Genomic DNA, 23,857 nt, shown 5'->3' on the forward strand with positions numbered 1-23,857 from the left:
CATTCTAGTATTCCGTGCAATGTTCATTTCACGTGCTTTTTTAGCACCAAATTGCGACACAAATCTTATATCTACTCGCCATTAAACGTATTATTATTAATATATTATATAATTGTTTTAAAATTGCCATCGATTCTAAAATTCGTATCTTATTCTATTAAATGCAACGTTACGGTTGTCACAGACTCGAAGGCTGCACTGAGATAAATGTCTGGTTGAAATGAACCCGAACATTCTGATTATATCAATCAAAATTTCGTTTATCTCAGTTAAAATTCTAGTAGATGAATCAGAATTTTTTAATCAAAAAATTCCGATTCATTCATTTTTAATCAGAATTTTAAAATTTATTTTTTTTATAAATATATGTTTAAAGCTTAGATATCACGAACGCTGGCTTTCTTAACATATGACGCACGATCTGATTCACGCTGACAGAAATACGCCGTTATAACGAGATAGAAATGACATGTCGAAGTGCGATACCGTGACAGATGAGATCCGTACAGACTGGCGTCAGTACGAAATAATTTTTCTCAATTTTTCATAAAGCAAAACGTTCGCTCTCTCTCTCTTTCTCTCTCTCTCTCTCTCTCTCTCTCTCTTGCTTTCTCTTTTTCGCTTTCTCTTTTTCTCTGGATGATAAGAATTCTCGCATAAATCGCCCTGCAAGAGCGAGACCGCGTTATCGAATCAGCGACAGTATGGCCGAGCACGAGCGACCCCTGATAAAGTTCTGTCATTTTTATCGGCGAGTCGCTCGCAGGTTCGTTAAAAAAAAAAACGAGTCGCCGGATCAGGCTCGTCAGGCTGGATTATCAGAATACGTTGGCTTTGCGACGGCTGTATAATTATCCGCGCGACGACAAAGCGTAGCACAAATCTCATTTTAGAAAGTCGCGCGCGACGAGTGTCAACCGTTCTTCCATGGTGCGTTTCGGTAAATTACGATGCCGTGCCGATCGAACCCTTTGTATCGGACGCTTTCGATGCGCTTCGTTTACGGCGCGTGTCGCTACTCTCTAACGAGGACAGAAATAAAATCGCCTCAATTCCCGCGAGTCTAATTTCATTGTAGCGTGAATGGCACGAAACTGCATTTCGCGTTTATTTCCTTCGGTAACGCGCCATTTTCGGGAACATTCAACGTTTTTACGGTTAATTCGACAAAAAGCTGTTTACGTTTGTTATCACATATTAATTGACGTTTGCTGTAACTAGGGAATAAATTATTACATTATTATCTGTAATATTTTATAGCAAGATAAATGATATTAAAGAATTCTCATACAGAAGAGAAAGAAAAACGAAGGAAAGAGATAGTTCTTTATGAACAAAACAATAATTAGCAATATTAGAACTTTCTTAAATATACTAATGGATTTTTTTTTTACAATTAAATGTTATCTGCCATCAGTGACATGTTGGGACGAATATCATGGTTTCCTTTTGTGTTCTGCTTAGCCAACCAGACTGTAGAAACGGCATCCGGTTTATAGTTTGAGTGACATACTATGAAACCTCACATCAATTAACAGCACCGACCGTCGTTAGCATAGAGGACCGCTGTACTATGCTCATAAATTAACGAAACAATTAGCCTTAACGCGCTATCGTCGGAATCTTATGAAAATGCAGGACAAAACGTTTCCCTAGTATCACACGACTTCCGCGGTATTCGCATTACGATGGTCCCCGACAAATTCCGCCCGTGGAAACAGTCGAGGGTGACGGGGGCGAAACTGGCCGGGATTACCAGGCCGCGAATGACGACGGAAGGCTAAGGAGAGAGTAAGAGAGAGAGACTTGTGGGTATGGGTGTGGGTCGAACATTAGAATTCATGCGGAGACATTTGCGGTCCGGCTCCTAACGACCGGGTGTAAAAAGCTGGTCGAAGCCGCGAAGTGGAAGGCAAAGCAGGTTGGATGAAGACAGTTAGACAGGAAGAAAAGGACGAAACTATGGTAGGAGGTACGGTTATATGGAATGAATAAAAAATGATGTGTTTGAAGGGAAGAGAAACGTGAGGGAAATGAAGGTATGCGTGAAATCACTCGCCTGTTACATTTACAGCAATGAATCGCTCGCAATTTCGTTGTGAGTAGAAAGAGCGATTCTCCCAAACTTCTTGTCCTTCTTTAGAATGTCTTACTGTTTAACACAATGTTTAATTTATAATTATTGTATATTGTTAAATTTGTTTAGTAGTTTCGTCAGTAGATTCAGAATTATAAATTATTTAATATTGTTTATATATACATATAAATGTATATATATATATATATATATATATATATAATATATATATATATACATATATATAAATAAAATTATTTTTATATTTATACAAGTAAAATTAAAAAAATTGTTATATTTTGAATCGATGATAAAATTGGTAAAATAATAGATATGTATATGTCTTTTATTATGTGTGTGTTATAATTTGCTAAAGATATAAATTAATAAACATAGATTTATAAAAAGATTTAAGTATTTTATCTCAATAAATTACTTCAATATCTTTACAATACATTTAAACAGAGAATTAATAACTTTAATAACAGAGAATTAATGATTTGAAAATAAATTGATAAAACTTAATTATTAATTATTAAAAATCTTTACCTTTGAATAAAATAATATGTGACGTTAATAAAGTGAGTATAATAATGGCACAGATATAATAATGCAAAGAAGATAGCTGATAATAGAGACCAAATAAATAATACACGCTACAATTAATTAATACGGAAAATCAATGAAAGTTGTGGTAAAGCGCGTACCATACGTTGCGAAATATATTGAATATTTTATCGATCGAGTTAGTTAACATGAAACGTATCGTTTAAAGATTTGATTTATTAATTAACCGATAATATATAGTGCAATTGATAGCAGTTGTGAAAGTATTAAAAATTATAATACTGGAAAAAAGTGATAACATAATATGAATAAAAAATTGTTGAAACGAAATGAAATGAATAGATGAGTTGCAATTTAAACGCGCATATCACCGAAACATTTAACGATGACATAACTATTATAAATGATTGCTTTTTGATAAAAATGTCATATTCAAAAATGAAAACTCATTTATTATTTTATTTTAATAATTATCTAAAGTTATTTTTTTAATTCGTAAAATACGGTCCCCTAAATATATGTAGAATCGAGAAAGACGAAATGTGTTGAGTTACATAAATTTACTGACACGTCGAATTCAATCTGACAAGCGTAGCATACAATAATATCATGTGCAATCATATTAATTATCACGAGCACGCAAAATCGGAAGGCAAAATTAGATATCAAATGAGATTGAACTATAAATGAGGATTATTATTCCCACATTGTGTTTTCCAAAATTACATCCATTTAGTCAAGCAAAGGGACGAGGCTCTAATGGGCGAGCAATTTTGCATGACGACTCTGCCACAACAAGATTTGTTTATTTTTTGAACTAAATGCGAGGCTAACTGGATGTGACGAAACTTACGGAGCATCCGTCAAGCTCGACAAAAAAATGTACGTGCAATATAGCCGCGGTATTCACAACGAGAGCAAGTGTAGAAAATGAGGGCAGCTAGAATATAATATAGGCGGTATTCGAGAAGGAGATGCAAATGTACCCATACCTATTTATCCATGGAACGAACTCTGGACAGAAGTTATACGGGGGGGACGAGCGACGGATAGAAGTTATACGAGCTTGCGCTGAGTTAAGGATGAGCTTGAACTTTCCTTATAGTCGGAATGCGCCTCGGCTTGGTCGACGGTGCTCGTTAGGTATATCCGCACTCGTAAGTACCTACGATCGCATAGAATCCAAATAAGGATAGAGACTGGGAGAGTACAATTGCAAAATCCCGTCTATTGTAGGATGTATTCTGCCTTTTCGCGACGTCTGCACGTCTTCCTTTGATGCCAATGGCACTCGTGGCTAATCCACCACATTGTCGAATTGTTATTCCTGCACGAACTGTTCTTTCACGAAAACATAATGGAATAGCTAATAATAAAATAATTATAATATTTGCACGCGTATTTGTAATCTATTAAATGTTAAAATATATAATATTCAATCTATTAAAATATTCATTAGAATTGTAGGTAGTATCATTAGAGCCATTATTCTATAATGATCATACAAGTTTTATATAATATATTTGTGCGCATTTTTAAAGTCTAATAAATGTTAAAATATCGAAAATGTTAGAATTTTGAATAGCACTAGTATTATTAGAACCATTATTCTAAGTCATATAATTTATATAATTTTATATAATATATATATATATATATATATATATATATATATATACTCTTCATAGTCGCTTTTAATAATGTCGACTTAGTTGTATGCTCTAATAAACTATCCTCAAGTACGTTGAAGAGTTCTGACAAAAGAACAGTAAGTGAAATTCGAGTCTCTCGTCAGGAGAAGCCGCGCTTTGTGCGAAACGCCTTCTAATTCTAGCGACAAGAGTTCCTACCGATCCCCCTTCCTGTTGCCGTAACCATCTCGCCGTAATTAATGTACCACGGTACTCCTTCCATCGAAGAGAGGATCAATTTTAAGTTTAACAAACGAGCTTGTAACGTCGCAGACAGTGAAGCCGACCCTCGTCGCTCTCGTTAACTTTCGTACCGCGTTATAATTATAAATTGGCCAGTGAGATGGCAATATGTTGGATTATCGGTGATTAGCCATGGAACGTGCTACTTTTCCTCGATCTTTGATCGATAAACCCTGAATGATCGGAAATAGCCTTGAATAGTGACTTTTACGAGTCTGAATCTCATATAATATAATACTTTAAAGAATATTATATTCAGCGTTACATACAAAAATTCTATGAAATTATTCGTTACAAGAAAAATAGAAATGCGATTCAATGTGTATACGAAATAAAAAATATTTTTGATATTTATTGTACGAACCAATATATATGTTGCTTATAATTACAATATATTTTTCCTTTCTTAAACTTTGCTTCATATTTGATTATTTTGTAGAATATTCGTACGATTTACGTCTGTTCATCCGAGAAAATTCGAAGATATGATATTACAGCACAGTTATATTCTCGAGGAGGAAACAGTATTGTGCTGCGTCAACCAGAGTTATTATGTCTGCTTTCTTTGTTGCTCCAAACGTTTAACTCGTTGAAGTCGACAGGCGAGCAAAGTACGGAGTATAATTCACTCCGTTTGATTTATTTTGTCCGATTTATCTTGTTTACATGGCTTTTTTTTCTTGACTGGACTGTTCCGCGCATAGTAATATCGTGAAAAGGATTCACAAGAACATTGGCGAACATCAAACAACTTTTTAAGTCTTAAAACATGTTTTTCTGTACATTAATATCGTAAATTATACATATCTTTTTCCATCTTATCTTTTAGCGAATATTTCGCGAAAAAGACACAATTTTTAGAATGAAAATCGTTTTATGTTAGTTGCGACCAAATTCAATATATTATCGAGCATGAAGGTATACGCATACCTGGCACTTACATGTGCGTTTACTCTCGAACGAAATCACCTCCTATCACGACGCACTTTTCCGACAACTGACAAGCATTTTCATACCATTCAGCACGAAGTTCTCGGTAAAGAGACCCCCGAAGAGAAGAGCTTTCGGTGGAAAACGCTTCAGATGAGGAGAGAGAGAGAGAGAGAGAGATTTTCGTAAAAACTTTTTTCCCTGATGAAATTGAAAAGCTCATCGCTTGGCGGAATAAATGTCGATAAAAATCATTTCTCTTCATAGACCGGCTATCGACCCTTTTACGTCAACGCGTTCGATTCCTGAACTTCGCTTTAATCAGAATCGCGTGAGCTTTGCTCCTCAAAGACGAGCGACCACTTTTCGATCTGGCGATTATTAATACCGATGAAAATTGATTACCTGGCGGAGGCACTTTTCAATCATCAATATTAATTAGCTAGCGTAAAAAACCGCGCACAAATTAAGAAAGTTTGTTGGATGAGAAAGAAAGCGAGAAAAGAGAGCGGAAAGAGTAGAATGAAGAAAAGAGGAATGTGCCTTGAATGCCAAAGATTGTGGATGTAAAATGCTGCTTCATTGCTTTTCTAATCGTTGTTAGTTAGCTGCCTGCGAGTTTATATTTAAATTGAACTTTGATTTCTTCTGACTATTTGTTCGTGAAAAAGCTTAAATGAGTTTTCAGGAACAATAATTTTGTGTTCTTTCGCGGAACGTTCGATAAACTATTATTCATTGAAGATAAAGATATACTATCGAAGATAGTAAAATTCTTGTCGATTTTCACGCACTATTGTCTTCCTAAACATCTCAAGTTTATCATCTTCAATTTTAAATATGGTATCTACAATGCATTTTAGAAACATTTATACAAATTCGATAATTAAAAAATTTTATCGTAAGACTATTTTTATATTTTTAATTTTATTCATATTATGTACTTCTCTATACATATATAGGATATATTAGTCTACTTCATTATGTAAAATTTTTTTAACTTTCATGAAAAAAAAATTAATTTACCATTAATTCATAAAGTTTACGTCGGCTGAGTAAGAAATACCGTAACGCGCCTTTCAATTACTTTGGAGAACTTAATTATTCGTTTCGCCACGTCGATTACCTTCATTTAATCATCGACGTTTACGGTAGCGAGGCGTCGCGGCGCGGCGCCGCCGGGCTGAGGGATTATCCACCAGCCTCCGATAAGATACTTCCCGGCCGATTTTTCTTCGCTTCTGCACCTAATCTGCAGTTCTTATCGATTTCTTATTACTTAGGGAACGGTTCTCTCGTTTCCGGTCGTTTCTTGCACCTCGCGTGACTTTTGGTGTTGGAACCTCGGGAGTGTCATTACTCGCACGTTCCTACTGCCGCCTCCTTTTTCCTTTCGTAATCTTCACCGAAAGTATTAAGATGGTATTTGCTGTTGTTAAACGCGACATTATCGATCGATCCATTTTTAATCATTCCATTAATATTATTAATACTACTTTTGTTACATTATTAAGTTGTCCTATTTTAATGCGTTACGTTATATTATTTTTATACTTTTCTCAATAATTTTATATTTTCTGATATCAATCATCATATATTGTTACAAGTAATTAAAGTATTAATATCAGATATAATATTCTTACGTAAACGGAATGCGTTAAAATCCACAAACGTAAACAGAAATTGACTGAATTTATTGTGCAATATTATCACGATGCTTTTGTTAGTGTAGAATTAACAATAGTTTATTCTACCGCTGCGACTATCTGTGGAAATTAATTATTTTACAAGCTATAGAGTTGAATCATCAATTAATTAAGCATCCCTACTGAATTAAACTCATTTTCAAATGTGTAATTAATCGCACGCATTATACCGTAAATTGGCAAGTGTTGAGTTATCAATTGTCAATCAACACGTCAAATATTATTGCATTTTGGGACAAGAAACCAATGGGTGCACAATGAAGCGTTCCAAATATTTCGGGGTACATAGAAGTTGATCGTTGTTCGACACACAGCTAACAGGTTTGTGAATGAATCCAAAGCGATCTCGACGCGACGCGGAGCAATAGTAAGAACAAACGTTCGGAAATAATTCCTCGAAGGCAGCTGCAAGGAACGAGAGTCTGCGGTGAGAATACGACGTCGGTCGCGAGATGGTTTGCCGAAAGTTTTAAATGGCCGGGGGATACAGCAAAGACTCGCGGCGACTCTCACAATCTAATTCGAAAGTTTTAAATCGAAAGCGTAATGACCTGACGTTCGTATCCTTCGTTGTGACTTGAACATTGGGATGCGAACTACATCGTCCAGACAGGATTTCTACTGAAATGCGTACATTGTTCACCAACGAAATCAAGTCAGTACACAACAGTAAAACAAAGTTCGCAGTATTTATTTTCTACGAGTCACGTATTTAACTTAATTGAAATGCAATTATTATATTTCCTAAGACCCGATTAATACAATCATGCTATCACATGAAAAATGAATTGTGTTTTATCTTATTATTTCGATAATAAGTCATTATTGTTATATCTTTAGGTCTGTTTTCTTTTGCTGAACTAATATATTTTGGAACTTAAAGAGATAGCTATATATTTGATATTTGGTGAAAACGAGAGAGTTCTAGTGCATTTTAGTGCAGAAATATAAAACAGACCTATTAATTTTATAAATCTGGCGTTTACGAAATGTAAGTATAAATATTTATATATCTATACAATAGAGATATTCGTGCAGTTATGTTAACATTTCCGTTTATATAATTTTTATGTGTTGATAAATATAATACGTTTCCGCTTCTTTATAACATTTTCATAATCATGAAGCTTTATTTTTCTCTTAATTTACATTTCTGATGTAGGAAGAATGAAGGAACTGCGAACATCTAAAAGAAAAATTAAATAAAGCTGACAATTAATTTATCGATTACTTAAATAGAAGTCTTTAACTATTCTTATACAAGAAATTAGATAAGATAAATAATCTTGAGTCAAAAGACATTTCAGTTCGACTTTTAACTACAATAATTAATATTCATGTATTATCAATATAAACTGTAATTTTAAATAAAAAATAAAAGCTTTAGCGTTCGGCTTATTCGCTGAATAATACTGCTAAATTAGTTTTGTTAGAAATTATAGTTTATTAATAATTATTATAATAATTAATAATATACAATATATAATTGATTATATAATGGTTAATTATTATAGTTAAAAGGTAAAATCGTGTTTGACTAGAGGCTTTTATAATTAATAAATAATAATCGACCTTATTTAATTTTTCTAGGTATTTGCAATTCCCTCATTCATCCCTACATCGAAATCATCGAAAATACGTAACTAATGATACATTTACTTTAACAGCATGTGCGTTCAATGGTCACATATTAATGCGGCAATAAGCATACATCGAACTATCATTAGATGCGAGAAATGATAGGTTATTACTATTTTAATATATTGTAATAGTCATTTGCGTTTATCCCTCTCTCGAAATATCCCTCTCTCTCCTACATTTATCGTTGCCAAGTAACCATTTACCAAGTAATGTCTATTAATTAAATATTCAAATAAGTATTCAATAGTTATTACTAATTACCATAATCACATAAATTATTGAAATTTGTGTAATTTGTGTTGGATATGCTTTACGTATTCTGGAATACTTTCTAGACTTATAAATGTATATTCGAACATTAAAGACATCTTAATTTTTAATCTTGTACCTGATGAACTTCGATAACTTGTATAAAAAATTCGATAAGATAAATCTCTAAGTGCCGTATGACAGATGTGATATACGAGTGCAAAACTATGCCCGAGTCAATTTCAGCTAAAATTGGACCCGCGTCGGGCGGATTCTCAAACTACAGAATAATATACGTTTGCATATTGCGTGTCTGCGCGGATAACTTTGAATGGGCCCTTAACCTGGACAGTCAAGCCACACCACGTCCCTTTCCGTGAGAAATGACAATCGGAAATGACGCGTTCTCAGGTACCAGAACCTTGTCTGCTCCCTCGTGGGAACAAATAGCGTTTCTCCGCGAGTTTACGGAGTTTTCGTGATATCATCGTCACCAAGTAATAATGTGGTTCAAACACTTTCCGTACATCTCGAAAGCTAATGGGGTCAGTTCGATGTAATTTACACTTTACCGTAATCTTCTATACTACTGTTAAATTTGTAACATCAAATTATATCCAATTTGAATTATTTTTAATCATTTCTATAGATCGTCATTGTTTCTATTCAGTGTCGTTAATTTAATTAAAACAATGGAGTGTATTGTTTAACACAAAAATAATAATAATAAAAAACGGACATTTAGAAGTCAGGCGCGGAGTTAAACAGTTTAACTTAAGAAAATGCATTATTTATTAGGTGTTGGAATTAATTCGTAGCGTTTTACAAGTGATGGGAAGTACTTTCATTAATGTATTTTTTAATGCTCATGTGAAATAAATAACATTCTTTCATTAAAAAACGCTACGAATTAATTCCAACACCTAATAATATATCTCTCTCTCTCAAATTTAGTTTTTAATATATCAAATTTAATTATTTAAGTGCATTTGTTAATATGGACGTTGTTTATTTTGAAATTAAACAGAAATAAATTGATTTATATTTTCACGTACAGAGAAGTTAAAAATAACAAAATATTATTTAACTCAAGAGATTGGATTGCTCCTTTGATATCTTACTTACAAAAAATTTCTTTTTAAATTTGACTATATATCATTAATTAATTCAATTGGTTATAATTCATATTCTTAATGATAGCTGTATTCTGTTAATTGCATAATGCGGGACTAGCGTGTATTTACACAGAACTCATAAGCACCGTGAAAATGTCAATAGATGATAATTGGAAATCTGTAGCGTGAGTCCTCATTTTTTTTACACTTTATTATTGGGTGATGAAACCGATATATTTTTCATTTCTCGCAGCATGATATTTTTCCGTGACACAGAGCTCTTTTCACGCGTCTTCTATTCCTGCAGTATCCTCGGGTAACTCAGCAGTTTAGACCGCTTTTATGGCGAACGGTTTCCCGGCGATACTGCGTGAAAAATATTCTTCTGCATGAACAGGAGACTCCTCTGAGAGACATTACCATTACCACTCATCTGGTTACTTGAGAACCGGAGAATCCCCTCATCTGTCGTTGTCGCCAGACTAAGTTGCGGGGAATGAAACATTTCAGTTGCAGGTATATGTGTAATATATTCATTAAATAAGTAAAACGATAAAGAGATCTGTGAAAGTAGACGCGAAATAAAGTATAAAGAAAGATGAGGGTTTTCGCGAGATTTGAAGATAAACTTGAATGTATGCAAGCATAAAATTTCGTTACTTGTGAATATGCATATGATATTTTCATATATGTTAAATTAAAATATTTTGGCTCCTCTTTATAGATATTTACATATAATACATTCAATTCATGTATTATTGAATAAAATTTTCCATAAAATAAGTTTCATGATGCTTAAAATTGTCAGTAAATACTTATATTCAACATTGATTGAAACGTATAAATATTTTTCCATTTATTTTATAGAAATAAGCATTCATTATGTCAAAAAACTTTTAAATATTTTTAAAGAGTAATATATACATAAATACAGCAATATTTGCAGAATGTAGACTAAAAGAAATTGTGTACGTGTGTATATGTGTGTGCAATGTGTGTATAGAGTTAATGATGTTTGATTCAAGTTGTTAATTATGGAATCCATATAGCAAGGTTTAAAGATTACGTACATAAAGTTTACCGTAACTACGGGAGCGTCGAGGAAAGAAAGTTTTTCGCCGTGTTAAAACTTTCGCGGCATCCTGTTCGCATTTTATAATAAAGATACACTCTTCGCCGACAAGACAGCTTCTCATCGTATTTGCGAAAGTAATGCATACTTTCGGATAAACCGCACGGGAATTGAACACAGCATCACACCTGATATCCCATAAAACTACGGAAACGATATCATACAGCACGAAAGAATGTTTTCTTCTTGAGCGACGCGATTGACGACATCGGCTAGGAATTCTTAAAGTTGAGAATCTCACGTTCAACGATTAAGATACCTCAAAGTTTATCTCGGAGTTTTTAAACAGAATATCTTCACTCTTTAGTCAGCTCTATATATTATTATGGATCCCATTTCTTAGAATGGTAAGTTTTTGTTTACCTTGAATAGCGGAGAACATTATGATGACAAAAGTGTAATTTAATTTATCATTTTTCTGTGATGGAATACAAACATATGAAAATATTTTCATATCCCTTTGACGCCTGTCTTAATATAATTTTAAAAAGAATTTTATTTTGCGTTAGTTTCAAATTCAAAAGCACCTTTTAAATTCGAAATTTTCAATACAAATAAAAATTATGAAACTAGATCGGTCTTAATTATTTATAATAAAATTAACAAGAATATTAAATTTTAAAATAAACAAACTTTTTAACAAGATAATTTTATATAGAGATTATTAAAATTGCGTTAATATCAAAAAAAGAGCTAATTATACTTATAGCAATGTAAATTTATTTTTATTACGATAAAATATAATATTTTAATAATACAAATTTAAAAATTAATTGAATTACGTCAAAATTAGTAATGAAAGGGAAAGGGGCTAGTAAGCCAAGATGGATAGTTATGCTAAATCAATAAACACAATAAAAATCGATTTTAAAATAATATAATAAACATTAGAAATACAGAGCCTAACATTTAAAATTCTTTGTAACGTAAACGAACGTTTTGATCTTTCAAGAAGTCATCCTTAGTGCATTAGTTTATTAACAAATCTTTTTATTTATATAAATTTTATAATAATAATAATGATCTTTACGGTTTTGTTTTAATCGTTCCGATTCGTATCCATTCTTCTGTCTGAAATAAAATTGAATTAATAAATTTCTCGTAAATTGTGTATTGTACGTATAATTATCATATTTATTTAAAAATTTTTAAGTGCAGTTTTATAAAAATAAAAGAATACTTGTGAAGTGATACGCAAAATTCATTAAACGTAATTTCGTTTCTCATTTAATAGATAACGTAAATATCGTTTGTGGTAATTACTTAAATTACATTTTAATTAGAATGATAACACATGACTTGTGTTTGCGTTGGCGTATGTGTAAACATTGTAACCATCGTTATCTTTCATCCTTGTCACTCATGTCCACGCAAGCCAATGTTTGCATTTGGATTTGCTATGCGGGTATATAATCGCGGGAGTTTATCTCGTGTTTGATTTATGCAATAAAAAGATCGAATATTTTCGAGTCACGCCCAAAAGAAACAAGACAAATATACAGAATATTATTACGAAAATCGAAATAGAATATATTTTTTTAATTGTAGAAGAAAATGGGAAAATTTTGCACATGAAGGTAAACGCGAATGATACTATTGCAGTATATTAGAGTAGTGATAATCTTCCATTTCTCACATCGAATAATAGTCCGATATACGTTTAGTGTACTACAATACGTGACCATAGAACGCACGCTGTTTAATGTAAATATATATGTAACTATCATTATATTTTCTGATAATTTTGATATAGGAGAGAATGAGAGAAATTGCAAATACCTGAGGGAGAAGTTAAATAGACTCGATAATCATTGATCAATTATAGAAACCTTTATTCAAAGGATATTAGCTTTAAACTGCGCTAATTGAAATTTATATCTTAATGTAAACTATATTTTTAAATTATATTTTTAAAAAATGAATTTGGAATTGCCTCGCACGACGACAAGTAATTTCAAACGGCAAGGGTTTTATCTTTTATTTGAAATTATATTTTACAATTTAGTTTACTAATAATAGGTGACTGTTATTATTGCAGTTTAAAGTTAAATAACTGGAGCTTTTAAATAAAGACTTCGGTTAATTGATAAATTATTGTTGGCTTTAATTTTCCCCTTAGGTTTTTGCAGTTCCTCCACTTTCCCTTACGCCTTTTCAATATTAAGACTCACAGAATATGTTTAAAGTGGGATATATATGTAATTAGATTTAAGAAATGTAGTTCAATGATTTGTTTTCCGGATCCATATAATTTAATCAGATGTCTGTTTATCCAAACAAAATTATAAGCTTACATAACATAGGTTTACATGTTTAACGTAATCACTACGAATTCAATGTAATGATAATTCGATACATTATACATCGATTCATCGAGATTACCATCTCACAATACACGTCCGATTATTATTCCACATCCTATACATTTTAGACGATATTAAACAGCAAATACTAAAATAAATGTATGTTCTACACGTACTTCATAACAACAACAGATCTTGTAACACAAAATTGAATTCTGAGAGATGTGTTGCGTATCGAATTTGATCATTATGGTTAGGATACTAATTTTAAAACATGATCGGTATCAGATAAAAGATAAAATCTAATTCAATGTAGGCGTAGGGTTGACACTTCATAATTATTATTCTATCATCGAATAAATCAATATGACGTAAATCAACGTAGCACCGCTGTTGCCCGTAAATGTAGACTGTAAATTTGTAATCGTCGTCGACTTTCGCTTACGTTGTCGACGACGGACCGATGTTTGCCTCGAAATAAACCACGCGGGAATAGAACCCTGGGATTCATCTCGCGTCTGGTTCAGGATGCGAGAAGAAGGGCGCGAAAGCGTGGAATAGGAGACGAAGGCGAACGAGGTGCGCGGAAGGGTACAGGGAAAAAAGGCGGGAAATACCCTCGGGAGCCCTCGGCAGATTTATGCCGGCCCTGGTTGGCTGGTTGGCTCGCTGGCGCCCCGTATACGTTCATCCCTCTCTGGCCATGGCGAAAGGATGAGGACGCGGGTGGCGGGAAGGTTATTCTCTCTCCTCTCTCTCTTTCCATCCTCCCGCCCCCGCAGGCCAAAGGATCTTGCAGGATATTATACGATATGCACCGAAAGTTGATAGATGGCTATTACGTTCCGCTAAGACGAGCGTACCACACCACCGCGAAAATTCTCTCCCTCAGGATTCTCGGTTCTATCATGTGATTTCTCAACGGAAAAAACTTCTCCACCCGCGTTTCGTCGCCGTCGTCCCTACGCCCGCAATAATTTTCGGTTCTCTCGATAGCGACCCTTCCGAGAATCTGTCAGAAGCCGACTTCTGCGCGCTAACGTCAAAAAGAAGGTTATTGAAAATATTAAGAGAGAGAAGAAGATTTATTTAATGATATTCTTCCTTCACATTTTTAAATCTGACCCGCGCATTCGTCTCGGTTGTTTGATATTCGTACTGTTCCCGTTACGTACAATAAGAAATCATTAATGTCCTCGTGCTTGTGTTTATATTGACGGATAAAAAGCGATTTTATATGGAACAGGAATATTCCGTCTTTCTGATGATGCCTGCTTTTATTCGACGCCTTTCTATTTTATCGGACTTTATACGTAATGCCTGACGAATATGAATGAAGTGTATTGAAATGAAAATACATGTGCCTGCGCGTGATAATAGGAGACAGTCCAGTTTCATAATGATTTTTGCCGTTTGTCTGTTATTTCCTAGGTAAAGCTATACTCCTTCATCGTATCTGTTTAAAATTGAATAAATGTTATGAAAAAGGCAAAAAATAAGAGGTCTTTTACGATGATACTACATGATAAATTGTTTCTCTTTTTCTCATCGCGAAAGAGCTCCTTTCATCTTCTTCTATTCTGCAATGACATTTGCTATTCAGTAACTCATTCCATACGTAGTGGATAATTAATAACCACCGATTCATCTAGTGAAATACCAAATGTATGAAATGTAAAATCTCTTTGGCGATGCATGCACATGGATTCTATCGGAGAAATTTCCAATATATTAATCCTAAATTTCTGCAACCTAATTATTATATCATTATTTTGTAGATATTATTACGTAATTAACGTATTTAAATTTTTGAGATTTCACTATTTACGTAATTAACGTACTTATTAACATATTAAATTTTTGGGATTTTATTATTAAGCGAATTTTATTATTAACCGCAGAGATATGACTCTCTCTGTTAATACCGACAATATTATTAGATCTGAGAAAAATGCTAAAACTAAACTTTTTCTTCGTTATTTTACCAACGGCTTATATTGCTTTAGTGGACCAAAACATTAAGCGGAGCGCAACGTGGCAATAGATTTGCCGGACAGAAAGCTGTGGGATTATAACAGGATCTTCATCCGGGTGAACCGACCAACGTTAATACAATTAACGGAGCTTTGCTAAGTACCGTAACACGGCCTCCCTGCCCCTTGGACTTGGCCCAAATATTCACATCGCTACGACGAACTGCGAATCCACGATGAACCAACTTGTCTGTGAATTCTATTCACGAATTCTTGGGTTAATTATAGAATTATACAATATATTAATTATAGAATTGCAACGGTTACCAATATTTCATATTATAAACCATCATAAACATGACCAAATTAATTCTATTTGAATTATTATTATAAACACAAATTTAATAAATTAATATCGACGATATTTTTTGTAGTACCTGCTCATAAAAATTGAATAAATCATAATGCATAGCTGATGTAAAACGATTAATTAACAAATACTGTTATTATTACTAAATTATATTATAATTTATCTGTTAAATCTTAATCAGAGAATAAATATTCGAATTCTGGACGAAATTTGAACGGATCATCTTACGATAGTAAAATCTCTTTGTAGTACAAGTATAGTGCAATAACTGCGATTTCGTTGATGATAGGAGACACCGATATCTTTGGCACCCGAGTATCCTTTGTTCTTCTATCCATTTACGGTTTAGAACGATTCAAAGCCGGAGACCGATGTAGCTCGATTGGACTGTTCCTTGGTTAAAAGCCGTCAAACGATTCATGGGTAAGCTGGTTGATCAGCTCTTACAAATTTCGAATATATGCGACAAAGCGAGAAACCACTAATGAATTCCGAAAGAAAAGAATTGTTGATGATACAAACATCAATTCTGATGATACAAACAAAAACAAAATATGTAATCGATAAAAAAAAAGTATGAAGAAAAAAAGATTTAATCACTTTTCACTTTTATCAAAATTATGTATAAATTATTATGTTTTGTTTATTGTAATAATTATTTTTTAGTTGATGTAAACAGTTAAATAGTAATAGTATATCAAGTAAAAAGATGAAAAGATTAAATATAAATTATCCTGCAAAATGTTGATGTCAAGAAAAATATACGTTATATCTTCATTACAGGCATGATAACTGTTATCGTGAAAATTCACGCCTGCTACGCTCCGGTGTAAATCAGGATAAGTGACATGTAATGGCTCTTCGGATAATTCCGGAACTTCTCATACCATTGAGTGCTGGATGGCAGCATTGAAAGCAAGCGAATGTCGAATCACGTAGTAACATAACAATGAGACAATTCCACTAACTTAATCGCATGATTGAACGGAGTTTAATCACGAAATTGTAATTCGATAATCGACAAATCCGGCTAAATCAGATTCCGCAAAATTTCTATCGGAATTATCGAAAGAGATCTCACGAGTAGTCGCTTTATCTCGGGAACTTTCTCGCATTTTTAACAAGGATTGCGAGAAAGAAATAGTATTTCTATGGTCGTGAGTTACACCTGCAATCAAGGAACTGTATCGGTGTTAATCGACCGACCTTTGTCTGCTGTACGTTTTCTTAGAACAAGTATGTGCAAGTGCAACAACCGCGTTCTCTATCGTTCGCACGTGCGCCTCATAGCGTTATAGGAAATGGAAGCGTTTCGCTTTCCAGGTAGCGAGATTAGTATCTGCGACGCTATAGAAATGAAACGTTACTTATTTCATATCCGACACGGACCGCTGCGGTGTATTCAATGGCGCGGAGATGTCGCGCTTCCGGCACGTACGCGCCTCAGTATTGTTGATAAGTCACCGTGCCTGACACCGTACAGATATCGCGAACAAAACGCGAAATCGATTTCCACCCCTCGGGAGACAGAAACGAAATTCCGCGCTATGTTCCTACGGACATTTCAGACACTTTAAATGTAGTCATGAAAAATTGTCGGTACAATCCGGAGGAATATTCGCAATGGAATTCGATTCACTCGATTTCGAATCGACTAGCGGGCGTGCGAGGTAACGCGCGATCGACATTTGAGGATGTCTATGAAATATTTAACGGCCTCTGCGAATGTCTATGATTTAGTTTTTCTTCTCCCGGGTATGCCGTCGACGTGTGAATATTTACAATTCCCGAAGAAGAATGCTGCACGCAGCATGATATGTGAGTTGAATAACAATTTCGTAGAAGAAATATATTCGTACTCACTGAGGCGGGATAGCTTGTAAGCATCCGCGGTATTAATTACATCCACAAAGGCTTGCAGTTCAAACTTGCGAGTTGTAATATTCTGGTTGTGGCTCATCATTGCAAACTTGAAGGCGTTCTGTACTTCGTCGGTACCTTGCTCAAAAATGGCACCTGTAAGCAAAAGATAATGTAATTAAATATTATGCATGTGTATGCAATAATCAAGAAAGAGATCAGTATTATTGACCCTCCGTTTGTATTTATATTTTTTGTTCTCTTCGTCTGCAGTCTGAGCTTTTTTGTCCAACTCAAGTTTTATTTTTATTATTCTAAAATTTCTCTTTCTAAAATCTTTGAAATGGAATAATAATTCTAAAGTGACAAAAATTCTAGTGACAATTGAGCCAGTGTTGAAAAGGAATGGCTCCATTGTCAATTTTTAAGAATAAGATATCACTCTTTAGAGTTAAGTTCCAAAGATTTTAGAGAGATTTTAAAAAATATGAAGAAATTAAATAGGCTTTTTTTAACTAAAATATTGATTTAATAAAAACTGAAATTCGAGCAAAAGTGAGTGGTGAAATTTTGCATATATCAAAAAAGATATAATGTAGATATTGTAAATGGAAGGTTAAAGTTGTATTTGTTAAAAATAATATCTTAAGTGAGTAAGATAAATTAGAAGACATTTTATATAAAATATAAATATCCGCGGAAAGTGATACACAATTAGTTATGTAGATTTCAGGAGATAGTATTTGCACGTTTAATAAATGTCGCGAGGAAATGCGATTATCCCGTCCGTCGTGAAATCGGATGTGATAATCCGACGCGACACCCTGTATCGGATGTCTGACGTGCGGCGCTCCGTTTACTACCGGCTCACATACGGCGCAGTGATACAAGCCAGCGTCTGCTCAGGCAGCGACTGCATACGAGGTCCGTGTAATTACACCGTTCCATTCGGCGTTAATAGTCGGTAATATGTACCAATATTAATGCTGTCGTCATGTAATTTACCGTAAACCAATTACATGTTCGATAACCTGCTGAGTCTATTTCTTGAACTTAATAATGCTTGATGCGATTATTATATACATCAGACATAAAGTCAGAGCCCCGTGGAAATGTTTGCGATCCCGATGAAAATATTGACGTCGTCACTGTAAAAATAATATGGCTACACGCATTTATCAAGCTATTTATTTCACGTCAAATGTATCGCATATTCCAGATGCTGCTGTCGATGAAGTGATCGATGATACGCTAACACGGTATGCGTCGTATAATCGAGTAACTGTCAGCGCTGAATACTGCACTTTGTGTCTTCGTTATTCCGAGCATCCGGCGTTACCATTAATATCTAGTTGGAAAAGCTCGTCTGCGAGCACGCGGATTTTCATCTATAAAATGTATACTTCTCTAAGTTAGTTGCGAATGCAGAAAAGGAGCGACGAAGAACGGGCAATCGTGCGAATTGACAAACTTGTATCGAAATAATTTTCGTTACGACTTTCAAAGTTGTAACGCCGAACGTCGCTGTGCCCGGGAGCTGTTTTTCCCCGCCTGTGCAATGAGAGAACTTTTCGCGGAAAATAAGATACGCTCCGAAGTGTTACACGATATTATAGCGCACCTTTTCCCGTTTCATTTCTTTCCACTTCCGCCTGTCTGCCTGCCTGCCTGCCTGCCCGGCTGTATGCCCGTCACACGTAGATTTTTCTTTGCTTTTATGAGAGCATCTAATTTCGCAGTTCACGCCGCGCCTCGTGAAATATCGGTGGGAAGTTCAAAACAAAGTAGTATTACGATCCACCCGGAATCCCGGCCGACAGTAAACTGGAAGTGGACAGGATATCGTGCCGCACAACGTCGCAGGACGTGATTTCATACTTTACAGGTGAACACAGAGATATTGCTTTACACATAATCCATACAGTTATTAACTCTTCGGCATTGTACACGGTGCACAATGCACTGGACAAAGAATCATTCTCCCCTCAATCTCCTTCTCAAAATTACACCATTAAATGCGCATACAATAAACGTTTTTGTTCTTCATTCATTATATTCACGATTGTTAAAATAACTATTTGTGTTAAATAGTTATGATATTAGATTGTTAAATAATTTGTTAATCATTTAATCGAAAATTATTAAATAATCGGTTTAATCTATTTGTTTATGCCTTATAAAAGTGCGTGCATCAGATTTGAAAAATACAACACTATTAAATCTATAGTATCAAATTTAACTCAATTTAAATTATTTAACTTCCTTGTTTTAATATAAAATAACGATTTATCGAGTAGAAGCAGTGGCGACTTAAATTAGGTTAAATTTGACACTATAGATTTGACAGTAAACGAGATGATGAAGAGACAGCAGATAATATTACTGAAACTAAATGCTATTTTATATCAATCGTCCTTTTTAACATCGATAAATTAAAATCATGGTACAGTAGTATTCCAAATGAAATTGTCCACCATTAAATACTGAATACTGAATACTGGTTCGTCGAATACCGACTTGGTATATTTTCGTATTTCGTTGAATCCGTGTATAATCTTGTGAACATTTTAAAGGATCGTGCACGTGTCAAGACACGAGGCGGGCTGTCGTTTTACGAGGCGCATAATTTTATTATCTCGCTGAACGTACAGAAATCCACGGACGAGATACCGCACGGCAATCTGAGCCATTATGCTCGCTACACACGGGAAACCTCCACAGAAAGAATCCCATTGTAATTCGGACGACACAGTACGATTATACCACAATAGCGTCGCTAATTTCTCGTAATTGATATCCTAGAACATCTCGCTTATAATTTGCTTCCACTCTTAATTCGCGGTTTACCTCTAACAGAATTCTTGTCCCTTGAACATTTGACGATATTTAAACTATCGTGTATGAAATTATCGGGACGGCGATAAAAGGAGATTATTATTGCACACGTGTGCTTAATAATTAGCATACAGTGTAGGCGATTAACGCCTTTGAAGCGGTTTTATGCTGTCCAAGCAAGACAGGAGATTAAACCGAAAGACGTTCATCGTGTGATACGGTCAGCGTGATATCAGACACCCCGCTAATATCATTTGATTAAAATACTTGAAAGAGCGAGAAAGAGAGAGAAGGGAAACGAGCAGGAATTCGGTCTCATGCTGTGTATAATACGCTCTTCCGCTCGTTTCCTCGTGTTCGTCCTCCTGCTTTCCACAAACACGTCGACGCCGATATTTGCTGAATATCTTTGTCGATATTAAAATTGTTTTACATCGCGAGCCGACCGTTCCGCTAATCAAGACAAAAATCGGCGTCAGCGAAAATACATCCGTGTAACTGGATTGTAATTACAATAAAATCCGCAAAGCCGCGTTACCACGCCAGCATCGCATTAAGCTAATATTAATTAACCGGCTCTTCGTTTACTGTGTCAAAAGCTGTGGAAATTCGCGCGCAGCAAAAATTTTGCCGACTACGAAATAATCGCAATTAAACAAGTAGCGTTACGTTAAATTTATACTCCAATGCAAGTATTTTGCGAATCTGGTGCAGATGAGTAGTACCTGATACGCAACACGCTAAATTGAAAAGAATAACGTCGCGCAACTTCTAGATTAAAAATGCACACCCTTGTTACGTCGGCAACAGTTGGAAGTTTGACGAGTTTTAGCGATAAACCTATATCACTATGATATAGGTATTTATGATGCATCCTAGCAAACTCGGTGAATATATTGGCTTTCCCTTAAATACGACGTACAAAACTTGGGCGGTAAATCACTACGTGCAGCGCGCTTATTACAGCCAGCAGTATTCTTATTACCGGCCGACGAGAGCCGCCAGATTAATTTAGATCGCAACCGTATAATTAAACGATGAATATTGCCGTTTGTTGTAAAATCGGAATACCGACCGCTAAACTCGATTTCCTCAACGGAATCGTTTTATATGCAAAATATGAGGCTATAAATATGAGTTTTCTTCTGTGAAGGCGCACGTTAATGCATATCGGGCATGCAAAAAGGCTTCATTTAAATATTTCAAGTGTCTTTACACGCATGGAGAACATTTGCAGTTCGTGATGATACAAGTTCGACGAGTATACGTAACCCTAACGATATAATACTCGAACAGGTATTTCCGTTTGTCTCTGTTGGCGAATGGCGTACGAGGACAACGAGGCGTAGGACGTGATAATATAGTAAAAGGTAGGAATTTTGAGGTTCCCGATTATTTCGACAATGTCTCTCTCCACGTAACAACTTTTACGCATAGCCATACGCACTGACGCATTATACTGATACACTGGATGCCTTTAAATATCGTTTGAAAGGTACCTATGTTTATCTCCGCGCGTTGACAGGTGGAGCGCCGCCGCGCGTCTATTGATTGGTGCTTCCCCACCAGTGTCTCACACTCACATCGATTCCCTCTCTTCGTTACTCGTGCTGCAACCCAGCTGTACCTCTCGCCCTTCAGCATCATCCCTCTCATCTCCTTTTCCTTCTCCCTTCCGCTTCCTCTCTGTCCCTTCTATCTTCTCTCCTCTCTACTTCTTCTTCTTCTATCTCGTTCGCTCCTCTCACCTCTCTCTTCATCGTTATTTTTGTCCTCTCAGTCTCTCCGCAGCTGTCTGCCTTCCTATCATTTTCCCCTCTCCCCTTCATCGCCTCTACAGCATCCTTCGTTTTTCTCCATGTCGACCAATAATTCGCTTCCTTTTTACTCTTATTTTCTCTTTCGTTTCTCGCCCGCATACTCGAAAACCGCGGAATCTCCACTATTTCCCTCGCACGTATATACGCTCTCCTCTTTTCCCACTCGTCTTCCGAACTCCGACGCCTTCTTTCTCCCTTTCCTGTGGCGTCTATCAAAGCCGCGGTCTCCAAGCCGATCGCGCACCGTTCCCTCTCTTGCACGCGTTCGAGATTTTTCCCGCTGCACGGCTTTTTCTCTCGCTGTTATTGTCGATTGAGCAATGCGTCGCAATTCGCAATGGCAGACTTTCCGCAGCTCCGCAACGACAACTTCAATACTTAATAAGTATCGGAAAGTTCGATGAATGCTATTTATATAAGCATTGCCCGTAAGACCATGAATGCGGTATTGAAATGTGGACTGACAGTAGCTGTGGCACTCCATTATCCGCCATGTCTGACTCGTGACGGACTGTGACCACTGAACTGGTCCGATTCAATTTGCAAGACTTATCTTTCTTCCTCCCAAGAAAGTATATGCATTTGCATATATTTTCTCAAGCAACCGAGTGCAACCTCATTTTTAATAAGCGTCACAAGTGCAAAAACAAAATTGTATTAAGAAATTCTTGTTGGTATGTAATTAACTGTCGTGCGAGAGATGGTTCATTTGAATCAAACAAATTATGATGGATTAGCAACTATGGAAATTCCGCAGTGCACATATCCATTTTCATTGTACATCACGCGGGTGTTGCGACCTTTCAACCCTGTTGCCACTATACTCGCGGGCTATTTCTCCCTCTACGCAATTAAAACGTTTCGCTGTTGGGAATTCCGAGCTACGTGATTCCAGTCACGGTCGAAATTATATGGAGAAGCTGCAATTGGTGGTGCACACAAGTGACTATTCGCCTAGTCCAAACAATGTAGAACTTGTGTACGACTTGCAACGATCACGATCGTTACGCGATTGTATCACTCAATGGTCGTGCAAACTTCAGCAGTTATAATCGCGACGACAGTCAGCGATTTAGATAACAAGTTTGCGGTTTAGCTTCATGCAAAAACAAAGTTACCGTTAATCGTATATGCGAGCAAGTATCGGAAATTGTATAATTTTAATTTGCGCGGAATCGCATTCGCGTTTTTCTACTTGAGCGGAATTGAAATTATTTTACCGACAACGAATTGAATATCGATCGTTGAAGTTTTTGTTCTTAGCAAACATGAGCAATATTTAGTTGCGTATTGTATGTCCAGGACATACAATACTAACCGAAAATTCGATTGCCAACCACGTCTG

The 23,857-nt window shown here is 35.4% G+C and overlaps 2 protein-coding genes across 9 annotated transcripts in view; one reads left to right on the forward strand and one right to left on the reverse strand.

The window, feature by feature from the left end:
* Positions 1–23,857, forward strand: part of LOC105149352 (adenosine receptor A3) — a 457,094-nt gene that overhangs the window by 371,700 nt on the left and 61,537 nt on the right. The window lies entirely within an intron of this gene.
* GluRIB (Glutamate receptor IB) overlaps positions 1–23,857 on the reverse strand; it is a 226,289-nt gene that overhangs the window by 86,400 nt on the left and 116,032 nt on the right. For 6 of the 7 annotated variants that reach the window (XM_087414016.1, XM_011061700.2, XM_011061699.2 and 3 more), the window contains one exon: positions 17,861–18,013. In XM_087414016.1, the coding sequence (XP_087270142.1) occupies positions 17,861–17,960 (100 nt within the window). In that variant the 5' untranslated portion in view covers positions 17,961–18,013. Of the gene's footprint in view, positions 1–17,860; positions 18,014–22,191; positions 23,828–23,857 lie in introns of those variants that run through there. The other variant, XM_011061701.2, reaches the window with a different exon arrangement.

This window comes from Acromyrmex echinatior, chromosome 15 (genome assembly GCF_024713525.1).
Source record: "Acromyrmex echinatior isolate Ae372 chromosome 15, ASM2471352v2, whole genome shotgun sequence".
In the NCBI taxonomy this organism is placed as follows: domain Eukaryota; kingdom Metazoa; phylum Arthropoda; class Insecta; order Hymenoptera; family Formicidae; genus Acromyrmex; species Acromyrmex echinatior.